General features: G+C 47.0%; 2 protein-coding genes across 2 annotated transcripts in view; one reads left to right on the forward strand and one right to left on the reverse strand.

The window, feature by feature from the left end:
• Positions 1 to 12,717, forward strand: part of GLP1R (glucagon like peptide 1 receptor) — a 107,665-nt gene extending 94,948 nt beyond the window's left edge. The window contains exons 12-13 of the mRNA XM_065589265.1: positions 475 to 516; positions 4,318 to 12,717. Coding sequence (XP_065445337.1) covers positions 475 to 516; positions 4,318 to 4,485 — 210 coding nt within the window. The 3' untranslated portion in view covers positions 4,486 to 12,717. The remainder of the gene's footprint in view (positions 1 to 474; positions 517 to 4,317) is intronic.
• SAYSD1 (SAYSVFN motif domain containing 1) lies at positions 11,126 to 14,683 on the reverse strand. Its single transcript, XM_024111313.3, has 2 exons — positions 14,457 to 14,683; positions 11,126 to 14,184 (listed from the first exon to the last, which is right to left on the reverse strand). Exons 1-2 carry the CDS (start codon positions 14,577 to 14,579, stop codon positions 13,849 to 13,851), a joined length of 459 nt encoding a protein of 152 aa, XP_023967081.2. The 5' UTR covers positions 14,580 to 14,683; the 3' UTR covers positions 11,126 to 13,848.
• Between the last annotated feature and the right edge of the window lie 6,652 nt (positions 14,684 to 21,335).

Genomic DNA, 21,335 nt, shown 5'->3' on the forward strand with positions numbered 1-21,335 from the left:
AGGTAGTTAAGGAGTATGCATAGAAAGGATGTGGGGGATTCTATAATGATTCTTTTTCAGCTGTTGTCTCACATGTGACCACTTTATAGGAATCTCCCCATTTGTGGTGGGTGACCATTATTCTTCTAAACTTCCCACAGCCACCTACAGCCTGCATTTCAATGTCCCCATGAATTGCTGATGTATGGAGTATTATAGGCCACGGTCAGGGAAAGGGTGAGAGTTTTAAGGAGCAAGGACTGGAGAAACCTAAAACGTGCTTGTCCTGTGAGAGCTGTTTGGGGTTATGTCATCAAGATTTTTCTCAGCAGAGAGGAATAAACTCTCATCCACTTTTCTGTTTCTTCCTCTAACTGTGGAGCATTTCTCGTTGGAATGAGATTCTCCTCCCCCTGCAGGTTTGACTAGCAAAACTTGGAGCATTTCTGAGGGCTGTTTTTCTGATTGCTGTTCTGTTGTCTTGTTGGATTTTAGGGACTCATGGTGGCGATTCTCTACTGCTTCATCAACAATGAGGTAAGAGAGACACCAGAGCAGCTCCAGCTTGCCATATCAGCATCCACTGCAGAAAAAAGAAATTAAAAATGGTCTTGAACTATTAACTGTATCAGTTCAGGTTTGTTCTAGGGTTCCTGCATACAGTAATGACCCACTGGAGGAAATTAGAGGGTGATTTCTCATCACACAGACTATGGGAAAGGATTCAGGTGCATAATTCAGGGATAGTTGTGGGCAGAGTCCTGCGAGTTCCTTTGCTGCAACTTTTTCATAGATTCATCTAGTCTGAACTCCTGTATAACACAGGCCATAGAACTTCCCCTAAAACAATTCCCAGAGCAGATCTTTTAGAAAAACATCCAGTCTTGATTTAAAAATTGTCAGTGATGGTGAATCCACCGTGACCATTGGTAAATTGTTCCAGTGGTTAATTTCTGTCACTGTTAAAGATGTATGCCTCATTTCCAATCTGAATTTGTCTAGCTTCAACTGCCAGCCATTGGATTGTGTTGTACCTTTCTCTGCTCGATTGAAGAGCCCATTGTTAAATATTTGTTTCCCGTGTAGTTACTTAAAGACTGTAATCAAATCATCCCTAAACCTTCTCTTTGTTAAGCTACATAGATTGAGCTCCTTGAATCTATAAGTATGGAGCACATTTTCTAATACTTTAATCATTCTTGTGGCTCGTCTCGGAATTCATCAATATCTTTCTTGAAATTTTTCAGAGTAGCAGCCGTGTTAGTCTGTATCCGCAAAAAGAAGAACAGGAGGACTTGTGGCACCTTAGAGACTAACAAATTTATTAGAGCATAAGCTTAGAAGTGGGCTGTAGTCCACGAAAGCTTATGCTCTAATAAATTTGTTAGTCTCTAAGGTGCCACAAGTCCTCCTGTTCTTCTTTTCTTGAAATTGTGGACACCAGAACTGGACACAGTATTCCAGCAGTGATTGCACCAGTGCCAGATATAGAGGTAAAATAACCTGTCTACACCTACTTGAGATTCCTGTTTATGCATTCAAGGATCACATTAGCCCATTTGACCACAGTGTCACACTGGGGAGCTCATGGTCAGCTGATTATCCACCATGACCCCCAAATCTTTTTCAGAGTCACTGCTTCCCTGGATAGTGTCTCCCATCCTGTAAGTATGAGCTACATTCTTTGTTCCTAGATGTGTAGTTTTACATTTAAACACATTAAAACGCACACTGTTTGCTGGCACCCAGCTTACCAAGCAATCCAGATTGCTCTTTATCAGTGACCTGTCCTCTTTATTATTTGCAGCTCTCCCAATTTTTGTGTCATCTACAAACTTTAGCGGTGATAATTTTGTTTTCTGCATTATTGAGAAAAACGTTAAATAGCGTAGGGCCAAGAACCAATCCCTGCAGGATCCCCTAGAAATACAACTATTTGTTTACAGTGACATTTTGAAACTTATCAGTTAGCCAGTTTTTAATCCATTTAATATGTGGCTTATTAATTTTACATCGTTCTAGTTTTTTAATCAAAATGTCTTGTGGCACCAAGTCAAACACCTTACAGAAGTCTTGATATATTACACTGGCACTGTTACTTTTATCAATCATACCTGTAATCTCATCAAAAAAGATATTGTTTGACATGATCTTTTTTTCAGTAACCCCATGTTGATTGGCATTAACTGTATTACTGTCCTTTAATTTTTTATTAATTGAGTCTCATATCAGCGGCCCCATTATCTTCCTCAGGATCAATGTCAGACTGACAGGCCTATAATTATCTGGAACATCCTGTTTACCCTTTTTAAATATGGGCACAACATGAGCTTTCTTTCAGTCTTCTGGAACCCAGTGTTCCAAGACTTATTGAAAATCAGCATTAATGGTCCAGCAAGCTCCTCGGGCAGCTCTTTTAAAACTCTTGGATGCAAGTTATCCAGACCTGCTGATTTTTAAATATCTAACTTTAGTAGTTGCTGTTTAATATCCTCCTGAGATACTAGTGTTTATATGATATGATCACATTGTTTTTTTCCCCTCAAATACAGAACAGAAATATTTATTGAATACTTCTGCCTTTTCTGCATCATTATTGATAATTCTATCATTTTCATCTAGTAATAGATCAATATCATTGTTAGGGTTCTTTTTGTTCCTGTTATATTTAAGGACAATAAGAAGGATGTTTTTAACAATGCTGGCCGTAGATGTCTCCTTGTGTCCCTTTGCTTCCCTTATCGATTTTCTACAATTCCTAGCTTCTGATTTATTATTCATTACTATCAACTTCCCCTTTCTTCCATTTGTTATATATTATTATATAATAATACATAAGAAACCTTGTGGACCTGGTAGAACTCAGTGCTGGAAATTTGTTTGATATCTTTGAAAGAGATTATATCTGACCCCATCAGTTTGCCTTAAACAGTATCTCTGCTTTATTTTGAGGAATTTGGAACCAGAACCATTGCCTTTTAGTTCCAAAAACTCAGTTAAGACGCAGTTGGTAGCTCAGAGAACAACTCTTTTAACTAACCCCTCTAGTAGGTTTCTTATCCTCTCTGTGGCCCAGGCACTAGAGGACAACATGACTCATTCAGACACACTAGTCAAAACTAGTCCATTACAGCAGACATGGGATGGCGAGTTTCATGCACGCTAAGCTTCCACATCTGGATGTGGCATATTCTGGTCTCATGCTTCAATTTAAGATATGACAATTAACTGATGTATGAAGGTACTAGGCACAATGGTTTATTTTGTGCACATAGATTTTTATGCTTAACTGCACTGCATAATCAAAGGTACTGTATAACATCCTTCAATATCTGGTGTAATGCTGTTTGGAAGGACACTGTCAAGCTATCTTTCATCACTGGCATTTTTCTTTGACTCACTATTATTGTCAAGAACCTATTGGAAGCTCAAAACTTAGATTGGGGTTTCTATTGGATTTATCCTTTATTGATGCAATTCTTGAGCCTGCTGTTTGCTGAAGTAAATAGTTGCTCTTTCTTTGCCTTGTGGAATGAACATGTTGAAAATCCAAAGGGACAAATTCATCCAAGATGTAATACCACTTAAATCAATGGAATTACACAGGGATGAATGTAGCCTCAGATCTTTAAGTGTTTTCAGTTATAAAACATGGAAGGAAAGTTAGCTCCTGGTCTACAATACGAACTTATGTCAGTATAACTACATTGCTCAGGAAAATCCACACCCCTTATACCGACCAAACTCCCTGTGTAGACAGTGCTGTGTCAATGGGCTTCTCCCATCGACATAGCTACTGCCTCTCAGGGAGGTGGAGTACCTACGCCAAGGTAGTCTCTTCACTAAGCGCTACAGCGGCGCTGTAAGGGTAGACAAGACCTTGGACACTTTTTTGGCTGTGTTTGCGTTAGGAAAATGTAGTAATTGCTGACAATGGGTATGTGCAACAGTTGCTGCTGAATTGGTGCTAAAAACTAACTGCAAGTGCAGACAGGGTCAGACCGTATTTAGAACAGTTTCAGAACTGCAGCTGAGCACTGCTTGGAGCGAGGTAATATAGCCTAGGCTTGCTGGTGCCCACTGTGTGGCATAAACAGGTTTATTTATAGAGATAAGAGTAAGTGCTGTCATTATTTTACTTATGAAATAATGGTGTGATGGACCAATAAGGTAATTAGGGAGACTATTTGAAGCAATAATAATAAGGGAGCCTTAAAACCTTGCGAGTGTCCTTCAATAATGTGATACATTATATTTTTCCTGTCCCAAAATGGGATTATTTCAAGACTTGATTATTTCTGTATTAAATGCCTTTGTTTCCTTCTTTGCTCGTGTAAGGTTCAGACAGAGTTTCGGAAAAGCTGGGAACGCTGGAGACTGGAACATTTTTATGTCCAGAGAGACAGCAGTATGAAACCACTGAAATGTCCAGCCAACAGCCTAAGCAGTGGAGGCACAGTGGGCAGCAGTGTCTATGCTGCCACTTGCCAAGCCACATTCAGCTAGGATTTCTACAGATGAAAATAGAGATGAGCCAGATTACCCAAACTGAACTGTAGGAGGCACCTGAAGACCCTCAAATACCCAGGCAAGCAGCTTAAAAATGTCGTCTGGACCCAGAGACTTAACCTTCTGTTGCTCATTGCTGCAGGGAGCTGGACAAGGTTTTCTAAGGAAAGCAGTCTGCTAATGTAATCAGCACATCCGAGGATAAATTGAGCATGTCTTAAGTAAATTTAAAGAGTTTGTTCCTGTTAATACAGGAGGCCTCCAGGTCTCCAAAACTTAAGCAATGCATTGATCCAGTCACAAACCACAGGGTCAATGGCTTATTACTGTAGGTGGGCGAGCTGAGATCCACTGATTAAATTACAAGAATACAGAACATGACTATTGACAATAAACTATGTTTGTACTCTTACTGGGAAAGGTGAGGCTGATATTCACTATTTTTAGAAAGAGACATTAGTGGAGTTTGAACATATTTCTTCGTGGCACAGTCACTGGGCCACAACAGTTAAATGGCAAGAGCATCCCAAAATCAAGGTTGGAGGTGTGCTTAACTGCTTGATGCGAAGGGGCAAATATGGGGCATCCATAAAGCCTATAAATAGAAACCGTAATGTACACACTCCTGATTTTTTTTTTTAAGCTTAATTTGGAGAAGTATGTTCTGTGTATATTAGGGGCCTATCCTCCTGTTAATGCTGTTTCTTGGGTGTACAAATATGCAAAAGTTTTATATTGTGGCCATTACACATCTTGCAAAATTTTCTTCACTTTGAAATAATAGAATTCTTAGAGTTCTCTGGTGTACTCTCTTAGTTTCCTTGTCTCTTGCCTTGTTTATTTTCTTTTGGCATGATGTATCTTCAAGGCTCTTTTCTCGTGATGCCAGGAACTAAAATATTGTTAATTGAGTTTATTTAGTAACTACACTTTCAGCACTGAGGACAGCTCCCTGCTGTACTTTCTCTTCTGTGCTGGAGCTATTTAAATTTATGCTCTTAATGAGCCTTTAGAATGTCACCACTTACAATGTTGCAAGACGAAAGGAAATATTTATGTAGACTCAAAGCTTTTTCTAAAAATGAATGAATCCAGCCCAGAGGACCAATCAAGGTGCTAATTGCCCTCAATTCCCGCTGAAGTCTACAGGAGCTGAGAGTGCTCAGTGTTGTGAAGGGCAGAGCATACATGAGAAGAACAGTAAGAGAAGCTAAATAACCCTCGCTCCAGTTGCTTGGGCCAGATCTACACTACACACTTACTTCAGTATAACTACCTTGCTCAGGCATATCACACCTCTGAGCAATGTAATTCTAACAACCTTCACCCCCCCACCCCACCCCCATGTAGGCAGCACTATGTCAGCGGCCGAGCTTTTCCTGCTGACATAGCTACTGCCTCTCGCAGAGGTGGAGTAATTAAGCTGACAGAAGAGCTCTCTCCCATCCGCTTAGAGCATCTTCACCAGAAGTGCTGATGCAGCTGCACCAATGAAAGTCTGGGGTGTAGACCTGCCCTTAGTGTGAAAGGACTTACTCCTGTGGTTCTTATTCAAGCAAACTGCCCAATGAAGTCTGAGAACTTTGTATGTGTAAGGACCAAAGGATCAGGCCCACTTTTATAGGCTTCAAATAGTCTAATGACTTATTTCATGCTGTATTTCTGGCAAAATCCTCCTCCTCTCCCTACATACAACTCTGACTGGTATTTCTCTCTTTGGCTGTAAATAAGCTTTGGTTGTATTAGTTAAGACCAAAACTTTGACTCCTGCCTGCCTCTATTCTCATGTTGTTTACTCCCAGTGGCGTTCAGCCAAGGTACCCAACCTAATATGTATCTCGTGTAAATGTCCTGCAGGTGGCAGGGCCTTCTCAATCTTTGAGCTAGAGTCACAAAGGGGAAAAGTAATAATAGTAGTAGAACCAGCCCCCCCCTAATCTTTATTGCAGTGGTTAGAGCTCCTAGGATGCTGGAGATCCAGGTTCAAGCCCACTCTGCTTAATTGTGAAGCTGAGACTCCTACTTCCCAGGAGCGTGCCTTACCCACTGGGCTATAGAGTCATTCTCTCTCTGGTTCAATGACTATTTATTTAAAAGTGGAACAAGCTTCAACAAGACAAGTTCAGTGGTTAGGGTACTCAGGTGGGAGACTCAAATTCAAATCTCTGCTCCACATCAGGTGGGAGAAAAAAATCAAATCTAAGTCTCCCACTGCCCATCGGTAGCCTGGGAGCATGTGGGGTAGGTAGCTGGGCTCCCGGCAGGGAGCTGAGAGACCGCGCTCTCAGTTCCCCATACTGCCCCTCTGAGGCCAATGGAAGTGCTCTGTCTCTGCTGTTGAAACGGTTCCACTGTGTATAAATACTTAAATATTCATTGAGCCAGAGAGAGAGAAAAAGTGAGAGAATGAAGAGAGAATAAACCAAGGTTGGTTAAGCCATGTCCCTGGCATATAGGTGAGTCAGCTTCAAGACCATGTTCCAATAATATTTAATAATACAAAGTGGAACAGCTTAAGCAGGAGAGATTGACAGAGACCCATCCCAGGATATACAACAGCCTGGTGGTTAGGGCACATACCTACAATGTGGGAGACCTGGGTTCAAGTCCCTGCTTCAAATCAAGCAGGCAGAACGGGATTCAGAGCTGGGTCTCCCACCTCCTTATCAACTGGTCTGTTTAGTATAACGACACCCAAATATGCCTGACAGCCACAACAATGCTTGAACTGTTGGTTCTCTTTTATGCAAGGCCTGAACCAGTAGGCATGCACCTAGTTTGAGAATCCCACCAGAATTAGTCATGAGCTAGGGTGTCAAACACCTCAGCTGTGTCATGATTTAGGGTGTTTTGTACATGCTCACTGGTAGAAATGTAGGTACCATGGGAATTTAGGCACTTACAAGTTTAGATAGCAGCTGAGCAGGAGGTTTGTGAATGCCATTGGCACCTAAAGTAGCAGTTTGTCCTCTGTGCATCTAGCCCTTAGATTCTGGTTTGCAGACAAGCAGAGGGGGAGAGAGAAAGCAGAGTCTGTTGAGCTCAGGACATGCTGGAAGACCCATATATTTGCTCAGACTTTTTCCTGAGGTGGGAGTATTCAAAGGAAGTGGAGGTCTCTCCTGTGGTGAAGATTTTACCAAGTCATGTCATGCAGTTTATAAATGAACATGAATCAAATTATGATTTAGTTTCAGACCCACAGCTGATAAGCACACTTTATATGTCCCAATAATTCAGACTACAACCATGCAGTGAAAAAATAAAATATAGCAAATTTCCAAGGAAAGTTTTAGATTAAGCTGCAACTGTTTCCCTTTACACAGTGACTCTTACTTCCTGTGAATAACAGATTTTTGAAACGTTTTAACATAATGCAAATTTGTATATTAATAAAGTACATACATTTGTTTATATGCATATGGGGAATTTTCATTCAGAAAGAAGAGACTGGACCCTATTTTCATCAGGACAAAAGGTTAACACTGGCATGCCACATGTTTCTATGTGGTAACAATACGTTGTAGTAATGCAATTGTTTGGGTTAGTCAAGATAAACGCATTATTATCAGACCATTGGTTCAGTACAAGCCAATACTAGATGCTCCAGAGAAAAGTGCAAGAAACCTCATATCGAACAACTAAATACTAACTTCCCCAAAGGGGAAGTTTCTTTAGATACCTACAAAAGTGTATGAACGACACTGCCAGCTAGGTGCTTAGGCTTGTTATACAATGAATGGGGTGAGACAGGCACTTCAGATTGGGATTCACAAATAGATTAGGCTGCTCCCTACTTGCTATCTAATAGGTGATGTTGATGACAAGGGTATGGCCTAACCCTTGCTCCTCTTACTGTTAGGCGCCTAAGTCCAGGCTGCAAGGAGGCACTTATCTCTGCTAGCGCTCCACAGCCAGGAACCCCTCTCCTGGAGTCAGCAAAAAGAACAGGGGTACTTGTGGCACCTTAGAGACCAGGCAGTTTAGATGTGCTTAAGGTGCTTCCTGTGAGAATGAGCCAATTACCAGCTGTGAGACAGGCGGGTGGGGTGGGGGTAGAGAGGGGGAGGGTGTCTCTGGTTAAAGCTGTTCTACTGTGGATAAATGAGTGTCATTGATGAGCAAGCTTGGAAGAATGACTGTATCCTGGCGATTAGGATGTCCACCGAAGGCAGTAGAAGACCCAAAGTCTAGTCCCTCCACTCCAATGACACTCTTTATCCATAGTGAAACCGCTTCCACCAAAGAAACCAAGGGATCTGTATCTCCTTTTTCCCCACCCCACTATATTGAAATATATCCTAGCTCAGTTGACTAGGACACTCTCCTGAGAGGTGTAGGAGACCCCCTATTTAAATACTTTCTTCATTTCAAGCATATGGGGAATTGAATTGAGTCTCCTACATACCAGGTTAGTGCACCAACCACTGGGAAAAAAGTTGTAAGTTTGGCTGCTCCTCCTGTTCAGATTCTGAATGGGACCTGATTGGTAGGCAGCCTCTGAGCACATCAAGCCCTGCATGTGACAGATTTGGCCAGATAGCTGCCGGCCTTGGTTTGTGAATTGTTCTGGTGCTTAGGTGGGGAGCTAGGCATCTGGACACCTAGAAGAAAGCAGCAGCATGCCCACCCTGAGGCTGAACCATAGGTGCCTAAAGAACTTAACACATACGCACCAAATGAAGGTATGGCAGGAATTTGGCGGCTTGCACTGGAGCCAAAATTGGGCCTTAGGCACCTTACTATACCTTTGTGAATCTAGCCCTTCCTATTTCCCTTCACATAGGCATTAGCCTACACCATTTTTTTAAAATCTTATCCAATGTAACTGGTTATTCCTACAAAAGCTCAATAGTATCTTGTGAGCATCAGTGTCAATGCATAATTAACCTATATCAGTTTTAAATTTGTTGCCTTTCCATTTCATTGATGGTGTTACACCCCCTCTATCTGCTGTATACCTCTGTCAGGTCCCTATTTTAATTCTCTCAAAACTAAACAATCCCCCATATTTTCAGTCTCTCCTCATACGGAAGGCCCACCATGCCTTATTTCGATCACCCCCTCTAGAAGTCCTGTGCGGAACTTTAGAGACCTAATGAAGGCTCTAATTCGGAAATGTTCCTGTTTATCAAAGCACTTAAGCATGCACTGATTGACATGAAGGCCAAAGCTGTAGGATCCCAGTGAATGGGCAGCATCACAACAGGTAAAATTCATGACTGACAAGTGCAAGATACTGCACTGCTAAAGAAATAATTTAAACTACTCTCATCCATGGCTGGGTTCTAATTTAACTGTTACATCTCATGACAAAACTTGGCTATTATTGTGGACAGCTCAATGAAGCCTTGAGTATATTGTACAGAAGCGATTTAAAAAAAAAAAAGTTGGGACATTTACAGAGTACGATAGAAAAATTGTAGTTAAAAAAATGTTGTAATGCCATGATCTAATTCAATAGTGTACCTTGCCTGGAATAGCATGTTTCCTTCTGGTCAGCTGTCTCAAAAGATACATAGCAAAACTGGAAAGGGTCCAGAGATGGGTGATGAAAGTGATTACAGGCATGCAGAGATTTTTGAGTTTAGCACAAAAGGGTGACAAGAAATGTGCTTTTGTCAGTGACTGAGAACTTGCTCCATCAATTAAGGGTTGAAAGTTTCACAGTCCCTTCTCTTCCTGTTGCCATTAAAGGGAGCATTCCAAAAACCCCAGGAATACCCAAAAGCATGCCTAATACTTCTATGGTAAAACATAAACAAGAAAAATTAATTTTGGAGGAAACTTTCAGGCATCCTCTTATTTGCCATAAAGAAAAAAAGAAAATACAAGCTCTCAATCCTTCACCTCTTGTGCAGATCATCTTTCAGAGGGGAAAAAATAAAAATAAAAAAATCATTGCTGTCAGATACATGAAGTTACAATGAAAAAAAAAATTCTCACGCCAGCCTGGTTCTTAGTGACTCAACATGTCAAAATATTTAGGCTAATTTATTACATCCTGCCTTTGGGAAAAAATAAACATTTTTCAGACAGGGCCTAGAAGATGGTTTTCACACATTTGACCAGCATCTTCAATAAATCCTTTTGCTATCTTCTGTTATGACTGCTGCCTATGCTTCAGAATTTGCAGTACCTTTTTAACCTGCATTTATGAACCACATGAATGTGTATTTTTGTGCCTTGTAGCAACATGCTCACTCACTGTGATTATAATTTATTTCAAAGTGTTTGGAGCCAGACTTCAAATGCACATATAGCGATTATGTAACTAAAGGTTTTTAGTGAGTGAAAACTTTGTCTATTCTTGCTGCTACAAAGAATGTGTACTCTTTCATTAATGTTTAAATGTTAATTTGTATTTGAATGTGATTTCTTCGCATGTAAAAACAGACAGGGAGCTATAGACGATGTATATGTAGACCATATAAGCTCCCTGTGCACATTAAATGGACGTGTAGTTTCCTTATTTTTCCTTGGAATGTAATTCCCTTGTCACATAAATCTGTTGTTACTGGTGTGTATTTGTTTTCTTTCTTTCGGCTACTTTTTACACAGTTCTTGGTGGAATATTTTCAAGGAGAATGTGACACACAAGTTATGATTCACTCAAAGAAATAGAAAAGCCTTTATATAGTGGATATTAAGTCATTTATTGAGAGTGTATGTCCTCAAGCGGTTTGCCTAAAAAACATCTACTTCTGCAGTGTTAGTAACTTTCCTGATCTCTCTTGTAGCAACAGCTACTCTGTTAGAATACATGGTGAACAGTAGGACCCCCACTGGAATCAGATTGGGCATCTAAATTAGTGTTTTGAACAGAAGACTGTGCAAATCAGAAAAGATATTTTACTTGGTATATGTGTTGATACCTCAGTCTCTTAGAAAGAATTACTAAAATTTCTAATCGAATAAGTCTTCTAATTATCAAAGCAAACAATCCAAAACTAGAAGCCTAAGCACTAGCTAGAGAGCTGCATGAAGAGCCTTAGTAGATCAAGCCCGATTGGTATCCTTATTCTTATTGTCCTTCCACTTTGATTAACTCAGTGAGAGCATCTCACTATCTTCCACAAACAAGAATCCTTGAAGCACTTCTCCTCTCTATTCCCTTTCCACCTCCTGCTGGTAACTTGGACTGCAATGGCTCATTTATACTCTCTCTCTCTCTCTCTATAATCTTTATTACACAAAGGGAATAAATTACAATCACACTAAAAACATGTGATTTTCTTTTTTTATGGGTACGGTCCCATTGTGATACTGTGTTTGCCTCGAATGTATTGTAACATTAGTCAGTATTGCAAAGCCATGGCACAGATTATCGGAGTAAACTCTTCCATGGAGATTTGTACTAGAGAAACCTCTCCCAATTTAAGGGATAGTAAGTACAGCATCTGCCAGAGGCAAGGACCTCCAACAATTCAAGTTGAATGCCCAATGATGATAAAAATTGTCTCTGTCCAGCTAGAAACCAAAATGATTTCTTGGAATGGGAGATTATGCATATTTAATAACCAGGACAAAACAGCATTATTGTATTTTTTCCTGTATTAGATCTCACCCACCTACAGTTGTGAACAGCTCAATAACTATACAGATATCACTGCTCATTAAATAGGCAGTCTTGGCAGAGCTTGAAGCTCTAATGGTTATTTTTCATCTCCTGAAGCCTAAATTTTACTTTGAAACCAGAAGTAACTTGGACTGGATTCTAAAGCAGGCTAATTTTATAATAAATCATGTTCCCATAAGATTAAATAAAATGGAAAAAAAAATCCTATGCTACAGGCTGTAAACTTGGCTGAGTGCAGACTATAACCCATCCTCCATGCAGCATTACAAAGGAGGCTAGGTGCCTTTGCATTTGCATGGGCAATCACATGATGTGTGGGGTGCTGGGCTCAATACCTCCTCTGTTGAAGAGTTTATTCCTTAATCTGCATAATTAAGAATATTATAGCAAATTATGGGTACTAAGTCAGCTGACTTTCCCTCACCATCCCGAGTTCTGTGCCTCATTTATCATCATCCCTTAATAAATGGCAGCAATAAGCAGCCTGCCGAAGTGCAATTACAGTGATAAGGGAAGAAGAAAGAGTTATTAATCATACTATTAAAAGCCTAGCTAGAGCTAAATAAATGTCTGTTAATTATCGACCCTGTTTGAGATTCCCCAGCAGCTAAATTTACCGCTTGCTGCAAAACTGTGTTCCCAAATTTCAACTTTCATTTAAAAAACAGATTTGGTTTCTGGCAGAAAGAACCTTGAAAACATGAACTGAATGTAGGGGTACAGAAAGTCTGACAGTAGGTCAGTGGTGTAAACTACCCTATTCATTACAATGAGGGCCCTGGGGGCTCTGCCGTCCTGTCATTTGGAATTTTCCCCACTATATACCACTAAGCATTTTTGCTGTGGAATTTGCTATGCTGTTGCAGCCAGGTGCCCATAGGACATGCCTGCAGCTGCCTCTTGATCTTCAGCTTTCCTCACAACAGAGAAGTAACTGGATTATAGTCCATGTTCCCTGCACTGTCCCATAGAGGAAGGCAACGGGTCAGTCAGCTCCCAGAAGAAGAGTTGAGGCCAGGAGAGTGGGCTCAGGCCCCCTTAATCCCATCCTCTCCCACTGCAGAGCATAATAAAAAAAAAAACTTTCTTAAAAAAAACTGTTGAAAATAGTAAATACAACACATTTTAAATCCCTGAATATTTTCAGCTATGACACATTTATCTGTATGGGGGGGAGAGGGTAAGAAACAAGAATGACGGGTATTTCAGGGGCAGTAGAATTAAGTTAACACTGCTGTGAAATTTGATCTCAGAGCAGATGGGGTCCTGACTTTGAAAGCCAGGCTAGGCATGGATTCTTCATTACGCTGCTTAATATTAAGATGACAATCTTCACAGATTAATTGCTTTCACTAGTGGGCCAGCAGCATAAGAAAATAAAGACAAGGAGGTTCAGACTGCCCTGCCTTCTGAGGTACCAGAAGCCTTAGTGTCCAGAAGTTGTGTATAAGGCGATATCAGTACATTAGAATTGGCACCACTCTGTGGCCATAACTTCAAGCCAGCAGGCGTCAATTAAGGCATTTCACTTGGCACAGCGCTCGCTACTTTCTTATTTGGAGCCACCTCGAATTCACTCCCCTAGCGAGAGGCTCAGGCCGCGAAGAACAGTTCGTTTTGCAGTGCTACGAGGATGGATTTCACACAGGCCCGAGGGGTGCGCCAAGGCACGGCAGCGAGCAGGGGAAGCGCGGACAAAGGGTGGCACCAGCTCCCGGGGGGGAGGCGCGCACACAGCTACTGCTCGTCAGGCTGCGCCCACAGTCCCCTGGCGCCAGCCGCTACCTCCCGGCGGCGGGTCCGTAGAGTAACTCTCGCTCCAGCTGCTCCGCGGTGAGCGTGCCCTGGATGGCCTGACAGCCCGGGTTGAAGACGGAGTAGGCGCTTCTCTCCCCCGGCCGCCTCTCGCCGGGGCCGCGCATGCCGGCGTAGAGCCAGTAGAACAGCGACAGGACGAAGCAGGGCAGCCCGAACTGCAGCTCCGCCGCGAGCCCCAGCAGCACCAGCCAGAGCAGGAACTTCAGCAAGGCCACGTGGGGCAGGAGAGCCCGGGCGCCCCACGGGGCGGCGGCACCGGCAGCCACGTCCTGCGGCGGTCCCGGCCTGCGCGCCTCTCCCTGAGGGGCAAGAGCAAGCGGGGTGTGTGGGGGGGGGAGATCACTGCGCCCTGCGGGGGCTGCCCCGCTCCTCCGCACCCCTCCCCCCAAGCGGCCTCCCATACGCCGCCCGCCCCCCCCCCCCCAGCGCCGGGCCAGAGGGCAGCGCTCACCCGGCTGCAGAGCCCCAGGAGAACGAGCCACGGCACGTGGTACCGGCAGCGCCGCTGGGGTCCCGGCGCCACCCCGCGAGTGGCGGGGCGGAGTGAGTCTAGGCCCTGGCCCCCCCTCACCTGGGCGGGGCGGTCCCGCGGGCCGAGGCCTGCCTCCGGCCCGGCTTTCTGCTCGCTAGGCGGAGCCGCCGCGGGCTGGGGGGCGCTGCGCGCGGCTCGGAACTGCGCCAGCCTCCGCTCCATGGAGACCCGCGCCGGCCGTGGCTGCTCGTCCCGACACAACCCGTCCCTTCGCACACAGGCCCCCTACGTCACTGAGCGCTCGGGGGGAGGAGCCACCCGTCGCCCCGCCCCCCAGCAGTAGGGGGCGGAGCTATGGGCGGGGAGTGGATTCCTTTTCTCTGCCCCTTCACGCTAGGGGGCGGAACCCAGCAGCTGATGGAGAACCAGGACCCAGTCACTGGGGCCCAGAGCCAAGGCTGTTGGCTCAGTCGAGGGCAATTTAAGGCCCAGCCACAAGTGCCCCAATGCATAGGGGTGTGGCACAGATGAAGGACCCTCTCTAGGGGAGGCGGATGGATGTGACCAGAGGTGGGGCCCATCCCCTTCTTCTGCAGGGGCCTGGTTGGCACTCAGCCTCGCACTTTGCAAGGAGGAGGCGGCCCCTGCAGCTCTGATCAGGGTTTGAGTTGGACTAAGGTGTTTGCCTTGTGCCAAAGAGCGAGTGCCAAGGATTTGCTTCAGTTAGGCTTGGCTCTGTAATGAGCTGGTTTCTTTGATGGGTTTTACAGTCGTTGCCTTTCACTGATCGGCCTCCAGCCTTATGGTATGAGACAAGGTATATGGGAGGCTGGCCAAAGCCTTTCTTTTTGTATGGACCAACCAGTTTCAGAGGGAGGGGAGTGGAGATGTTTATACAAACTCCACTTTCTTTTAATAGTTCTAGTTTTGCTGCATTCAACATTGTTACACATAAAAATATTAAAATAATTGAAATTTCTCATGCTTGGTGTTTGGAAAATTAAATACAAATCCATGGTGCTGTTTTTCAGTTATTTTAGGGTAGGGAAAAATTTTATTTTTCAAGTAAGACATTTCTCAGCTACATATTTTACACTCAGTTACAGATCAACTTTGTTTTAAACATTAAGTGTCACATCTGTGCCATGTGGAATCAAAATTTTTGCCTTGTTTAAAAAAAGATGCTCTTCAAATAAAACGCCTAATGTTTTAAAATCGCATGCATAGGACCTTGGTTTGCTGCCTGATGTATCTAATATGCGGGATAAAATGCCCTTCTGGTGCGGATGAACATATCAAATAGAGCACACCTGAAGTCCTGAAGTTTGGACAAAAACATGAGCACTTAAAGAGATGAGTCCACACATACATCAGCAGTAGTTGGTATGAGAAAGACATATATAATTAATCTTTACTATCTGTATATATGACTTATGAGTTTGGTATTAAATTTATAATCCTTTCTTTCAAAGTCTATATATTATATTTCTTATACTGTTTTCTTTTGAGATGGGGCAACCCACTTTTCTGACTGTTAAGGGCAGAGGTAAGATTGCTATGAGAACCTTAACTTTGAATGTCTTAACTTTTGTGCAATTGTAACTTCCTTCTTAATTGTATATTACAAACACACAGACTTAATTCAATCCGTATTAGTGTCAACCCACGCTAAGTGACCATCTCTAAGTATCTCTTCAATGTGACCGAGAACTGCTTAAAAATAGTCCCCATGGCAAAACAACCTGGGCAACCTCTATCCACGACTATGACCACCATATGGCCTGTGTAGCCCAACAAGCCATAACACTGGATCCTCAGGCAGTTTCATTTAAAGCAAGCAGCTGATACGTAGACTCCCATTGTTGCTGGGAGCTTTGTCAGTTTCCATTTAAAGTCCAACATGTTTATAAACATTATCTGATTAGCTGTTCAAGGTAAACTAAACATTTTTAAAAGGCTACTGCCTTAAGAGACTTAAGAATAGTTGCTTAATACTGTATCATTTTCAAAGTATGTTTATGCTATACACACACATATACAAGCATGGCAAGATATGATCAGGCTATGGCAGATTTAGTTCAATGTGAGGCAAATATCTCTTCTTCTTGCTGCAATCAAAGGATCTGCTTTAAACTCAGTTTCTTGGCTCCTGTTCATTTCTTATATCTTTGGTGTATCATTCTTATAGCTACTGTCACATGGACAGACCAGCTCAGGCCATCGCTAAAGGCCAATTCACTTGTATGTGACTATCAAAGGAGTTAAATATATTAGTATATGTTCAGGCCAATTCACTTGTATGTTAATAAGAGCTCAAAGGAGATGTCAATTGTATTGTTTTCACCTATCTATATCCTGTTGTTTACTATTATATTGTATTTACATTATGCATGCCTGGTAACAGGGCCGGCTTTAGCAAGAGCGGGGCCCGATTCCTGGAGGCGGGGCTTGCAGCAACCCCCGCCCCCAGGACCCGAGCCGCGCTGCGGGGGTGGGACGGGACGGGGGGACCCGAGCCGCGCCGCGGGGGGGGAGGACGGGACGGGAGGACCCGAGCCGCGCCGGAGGGGGGGGGGACGGACGGACGGGAGGACCCGAGCCCCGCCGCGCCGCGGGGGGGGACAGGGACGGGGGGATCCGAGCCGCGCCGCGGGGACGGGACGGGGGGACCCAAGCCGTGCTGCGGGGGGGAGACGGGGACGACCCGAGCCGCGCCGCGGGGGGGGACGGGGGGAGCCGCGCCGCGGGGGGGGACAGGGACGGGGGGATCCGAGCCGCGCCGCGGGGACGGGACGGGGGGACCCAAGCCGTGCCGCGGGGGGGAGACGGGGACGACCCGAGCCGCGCCGCGGGGGGGGGGGGACGGGGGGAGCCGAGCCGCGGGGGGGGGAGGGACGGGGGGACCCGAGCCGCGCTGCGGGGGGGGGACGGGGACGGGGGAGCCGAGCCGCGCCGCGGGGACGGGGGGGTGCCGAGCCGCGCCGCGGGGACGGGACGGGGGGACCCGAGCCGTGCTGCGGGGGGGAGATGGGGACGACCCGAGCCGCGCCGCGGGGGGGGACGGGGGGAGCCGAGCCGCGGGGGGGGGAGGGACGGGGGGACCCGAGCTGCGCTGCGGGGGGGGACGGGGACGGGGGAGCCGAGCCGCGCCGCGGGGACGGGGGGGGGGAGCCGAGCCGCGCCGCGGGGGGGACGGGGACGGGGGAGCCGAGCCGCGGGGACCGGGCCGGAGCCGGGCTGGAGCCAAGCCGGGCCAGAGCCGCTGGGGCCTGCGGGAACGGGCTGCGCCTCCCCGGAGCCCTTCTCCCGCCCCCACCCCAGCTTACCTCATGCTGCTGGCCCGCCCCTGCTTCGTCTCAGACTTCCCGCGAATCTCTGATTCGCGGGAAGCAGGGGAGGGGGCGGGGCGTGCAGGGGAGGGGAGGAGGGGGAAGTGAGCTGGGGGCGGGGCGGACAGCTGCAGCGCGGGGCCCTCTTGGCGCGGGGCCCAATTCAGCCGAATCGGCTGAATCAGCCTAAAGCCGGCCCTGCCTGGTAATTAAATAACCCTAGCTCAAAGTGTGTGTTAATGTAAGAGTGTATTCAGGTGTCAGAACTTTGAGAAAACTAATGGAATGTTACTTGTATTGTTTTCACTTATCTATTTCTATTATAATGTAATGGTTGGCATTTCCATTATGTGTATCCCTGTGACTAAATAACTTGTTGGATGCAAATGAAGAGGAGTGCTAAATTCAAAGCAATTGAGTGTTGTGTGGGAACATACACTTGTCAGATTGTTGTCTGTGAAAAGAAACTAGAAATACTGATTCAAAAAGAGATCCTTTATGTCTGGACTGTTTGGGTTTGAACACGGTAGAATAACTGAACAAGAAAACAGAGATCCCTGAAGTTATTCTGGGTAGCCCTGAAAAGACTTTGGGGAAACTGGCAGATTACTCTCCTCATGAGACTGATCTCGAGACAGGGTCCACGGCAGGATCTTTTTGGCCAGCCCAGGACATCTCCGTTACCATTTTGAACTTACAATCTTTGACTTACCTGTTAATGTACCTCCTATAGCCTCTCAATAACTCATTTCTTTTTCTTGGCTAATAAACCTTTAGTTTACTGGAGAATTGGTTGCCAGCATTGTCTTTGGTGTGAGATCTAGAGTACCAATTGATTGGGGGGGTGAGTGACTGGTCCTTTGGGACTGGAAGAAAACTGATGTGGTGTGATTTTTGGGTTATGTGACCATTATCACTAAGTCCAGTTTGGCTGGCAGGATGGGCTGGAGAGTCTAAGGGAACTGTCTATGACTTTATGGTAAAACTGGTATAGTGATCCAGGAGTGAACATTTGTTACTGGCTTGGAGAAATCTAATGATAGATTACACCACCAGTTTAGGGTGTCTGCCCTGTTTTCTGACATCTGACCTGAGATGGTGAGTGGTGAGACACTGCAGAGAACGTTGACAGGTACAATGACAGTCCATCTGCTTTCAAAAACAGGAGTAAGATCATTGTAAGAATTTGGATTTTACTTAGTTTTATGCAGTGGTGAGTGGGAGCCAGTTTGCAGCAGTTCGCAGGAACTGGTTGTTAAATTTACAAGCCCTTTTAGAACCGGTTGTCCCACGCGGGACAACTGGTTCTAAAAGGGCTTTTAAATTTAACAACTGGTAAAGCTCCAGTTCCCAGCCCCCGCTCAACTCTGCTTCCTCGGCTCCTCCCCTGAACGCTCTGCCCCCCTTCTTCTCCCCCTCCCCTGCTTCCCGCAAATCAGATGTTCGCGCGGGAAGCCTGGGAGGGTTCAGAAACAAGCGGCAGCTACGCAAGGTAAGCTGAGGTGGGGGGGCGCGAGGAGGGCTCCAGGGGGGCACGGCACGGCCCAGCCCAGTCCTACTCCAGCCGAGCGGCTCCGGCCCCACGCCCCAGCCCCAGCTCTAGCTCTGGCCAAGTGGCTCGGGCCCGGGCCCGGCCGAGCGCCCCAGCTCCAGCCAAGAGACTTCGGCCCAGCCCTGGCCCCGGCCAAGCGGCTCCGGCTCCGGCCGAGAGACTTCGGTCCGGGCCCGGCCTGACCCTGTGCCCCCGGCTCTGCCTCCAGCGCGGTAAGGGGGCAGGGAGGAGGGAGGGGGTGTTGGAAGAGGGCAGGGGAGTTCGGGGGGGGGGGAGTGGATAGGGGTCGGGGCAGTCAGAGGGCAGGGAACAGGGGGATTGAATAGGGGCAAGTGTCCTGGGGGGGGGGCAGTCAGAAAGGAGCAGGGGTTGGATGGGGTGGTGGGGGGGCAGTCAGGGGCAGGGGAAGTCAGGGGACAGAGAGAAGGAGTGGTTGGATGGGGCAGGGGTCCCGGGGGGCCATCAGGAATGAGAGGAGGGGTTGGATGGGGCGGCGGGGGGCAGTGGCTCTGGGGCTGGACAGGGAGAAGGGATGGTTGTCTCCCACCTCATGCCTAGTTTGAGCGGCGGAACAGGCTGTTGATACACGCCCTCACTTCACGTGAATCTCCCTCAAAGATCTCCAGGAACCTCTCATGGAGATACGAGGCAATCCTCTCCCCCAGGTTCCTCGGCAGAGCTGCTTTGTTTCTTGCCCCATTAACGGTAATTTTCCCATGCCACTCTGCCGTCACGGAGGCGGTGGGGGACTGGGACCATAGCTGCATACAGGCTAGCTTTACAGAGGCCAGGGCAGAAGCCACAGGCTTGGAGAAGACCCTCACTTGATTCCCTACTCATCCTCAGCAGTGAGGTATCTTCCATAATGAACAGGAGCCTAGCTAGGGGGGTTCAGGAGAAGCAGCCGCTTCCCCTCAGCACATTTTTCAAAAGCAGCACCTGCCGGGCCAGCGCTGGGCTCCTGCAGTCAAGGAGGGGGGCAGGCAGCACGGCCAGACTCCGGAGGAGCCATGGCGGGGGGGGCGGCCCTTGCTAATACTGGGCTGCCTGGGTCGAGGGAAGCAGGAAGCTTCCAGGGAGAGGGGATCTGCCCGCCAGCTGCGGAGCGCTCGGCCGCCGAGCCCTGAGCCGCCGCAGGAGGCGGCTGCGGCGATATTGGGGCCACGCTGAGCGTGGGGCGTGATGACCGAGGAGCCAGGCCCTTCGCTCCTCTTGCCACGCCCGCCGCCCCCCCCCCCAATGGCTCCTCCGGAGTCAGGCCGTGCTGCCCGCCCCCCCCTTGCCTGCAGGAGCCCAGCGCCGGCCCGGCAGGCGCCGCTTTTGAAAAAAAATGCTGGCTGCCCAGGCCGAGGGAAGCAGGAAGCTGCCAGGGAGAGGGGATCTCGCCAGCTGCTGCCCGCCCCACTGCTCTGCTCCCCCCAGCCCCTGGGAGAAGCGAGCAGCGCCTGCCCGCCACCCCTTTCCTGCGCCCAGCCCCTCCCGGAACAAACCCCTCCAAGGGGGGGCACAGCATGGCCGCAGCGTGGCCAGAGGATCCAAAGGGGGGGCGTGGCGCAGCTGGAGGAGCCAGCCAAGGGGGAGGGGGGGGCGCGGAGCGGCCAGGGCGGACCCAAGGGAGGCGTGGCCAGAGGAGGAGCCAAGGGTGGGGGCTTTTTTATGTTTGCTCCCCCTGCACTTAGAACCTGGCTATGCCACTGATAATGATCACCTCCTGTGGAAAGTGTGGGGACAGGAATGATTATCAGGCCCCTGCTACAGTGCTAGCTCTCCCCAAGTGCCCAAGAGCCACGTGCCCAGTGTACAGCAGGGTCCGGGAAGAGTGATTTACTCTGCCCCTGCGGCTACTCACCATTCTGGGGGTCTTGTGGCTTGTGTGTACTTACCTGGGGTCAGCCAGTTAGTGACAGGTGTGTGAGGACTGGCTGTGTTTTAAAGCATTGAAACAGTGTTGTTTGTGTTGCAGACAATACTGCTTCTGTAAAATGTTGCATTTAAACTTCACATAGTTGACCTTGGGAGCCCAGCCTCCCTCTTTGTTAGCGGTGGCAGAACGGTTGTGGAGAATTAGAAAGCGTCCAAGAGGAACTAAGGAGGACT

Source organism: Chrysemys picta, chromosome 3 (assembly GCF_011386835.1).
Source record: "Chrysemys picta bellii isolate R12L10 chromosome 3, ASM1138683v2, whole genome shotgun sequence".
Classification (NCBI taxonomy): Eukaryota; Metazoa; Chordata; order Testudines; family Emydidae; genus Chrysemys; species Chrysemys picta.

Bases quoted from the DNA above. Each gene is read 5' to 3' on its own strand.
- SAYSD1 (XM_024111313.3), bottom strand. From the start codon at position 14,579: ATGGAGCGGAGGCTGGCGCAGTTCCGAGCCGCGCGCAGCGCCCCCCAG. The intron at 14,185-14,456 runs GTGAGGGGGGGC...CTTGCCCCTCAG, and splicing joins CGCGGGACCGCCCCGCCCAG to GGAGAGGCGCGCAGGCCGGG.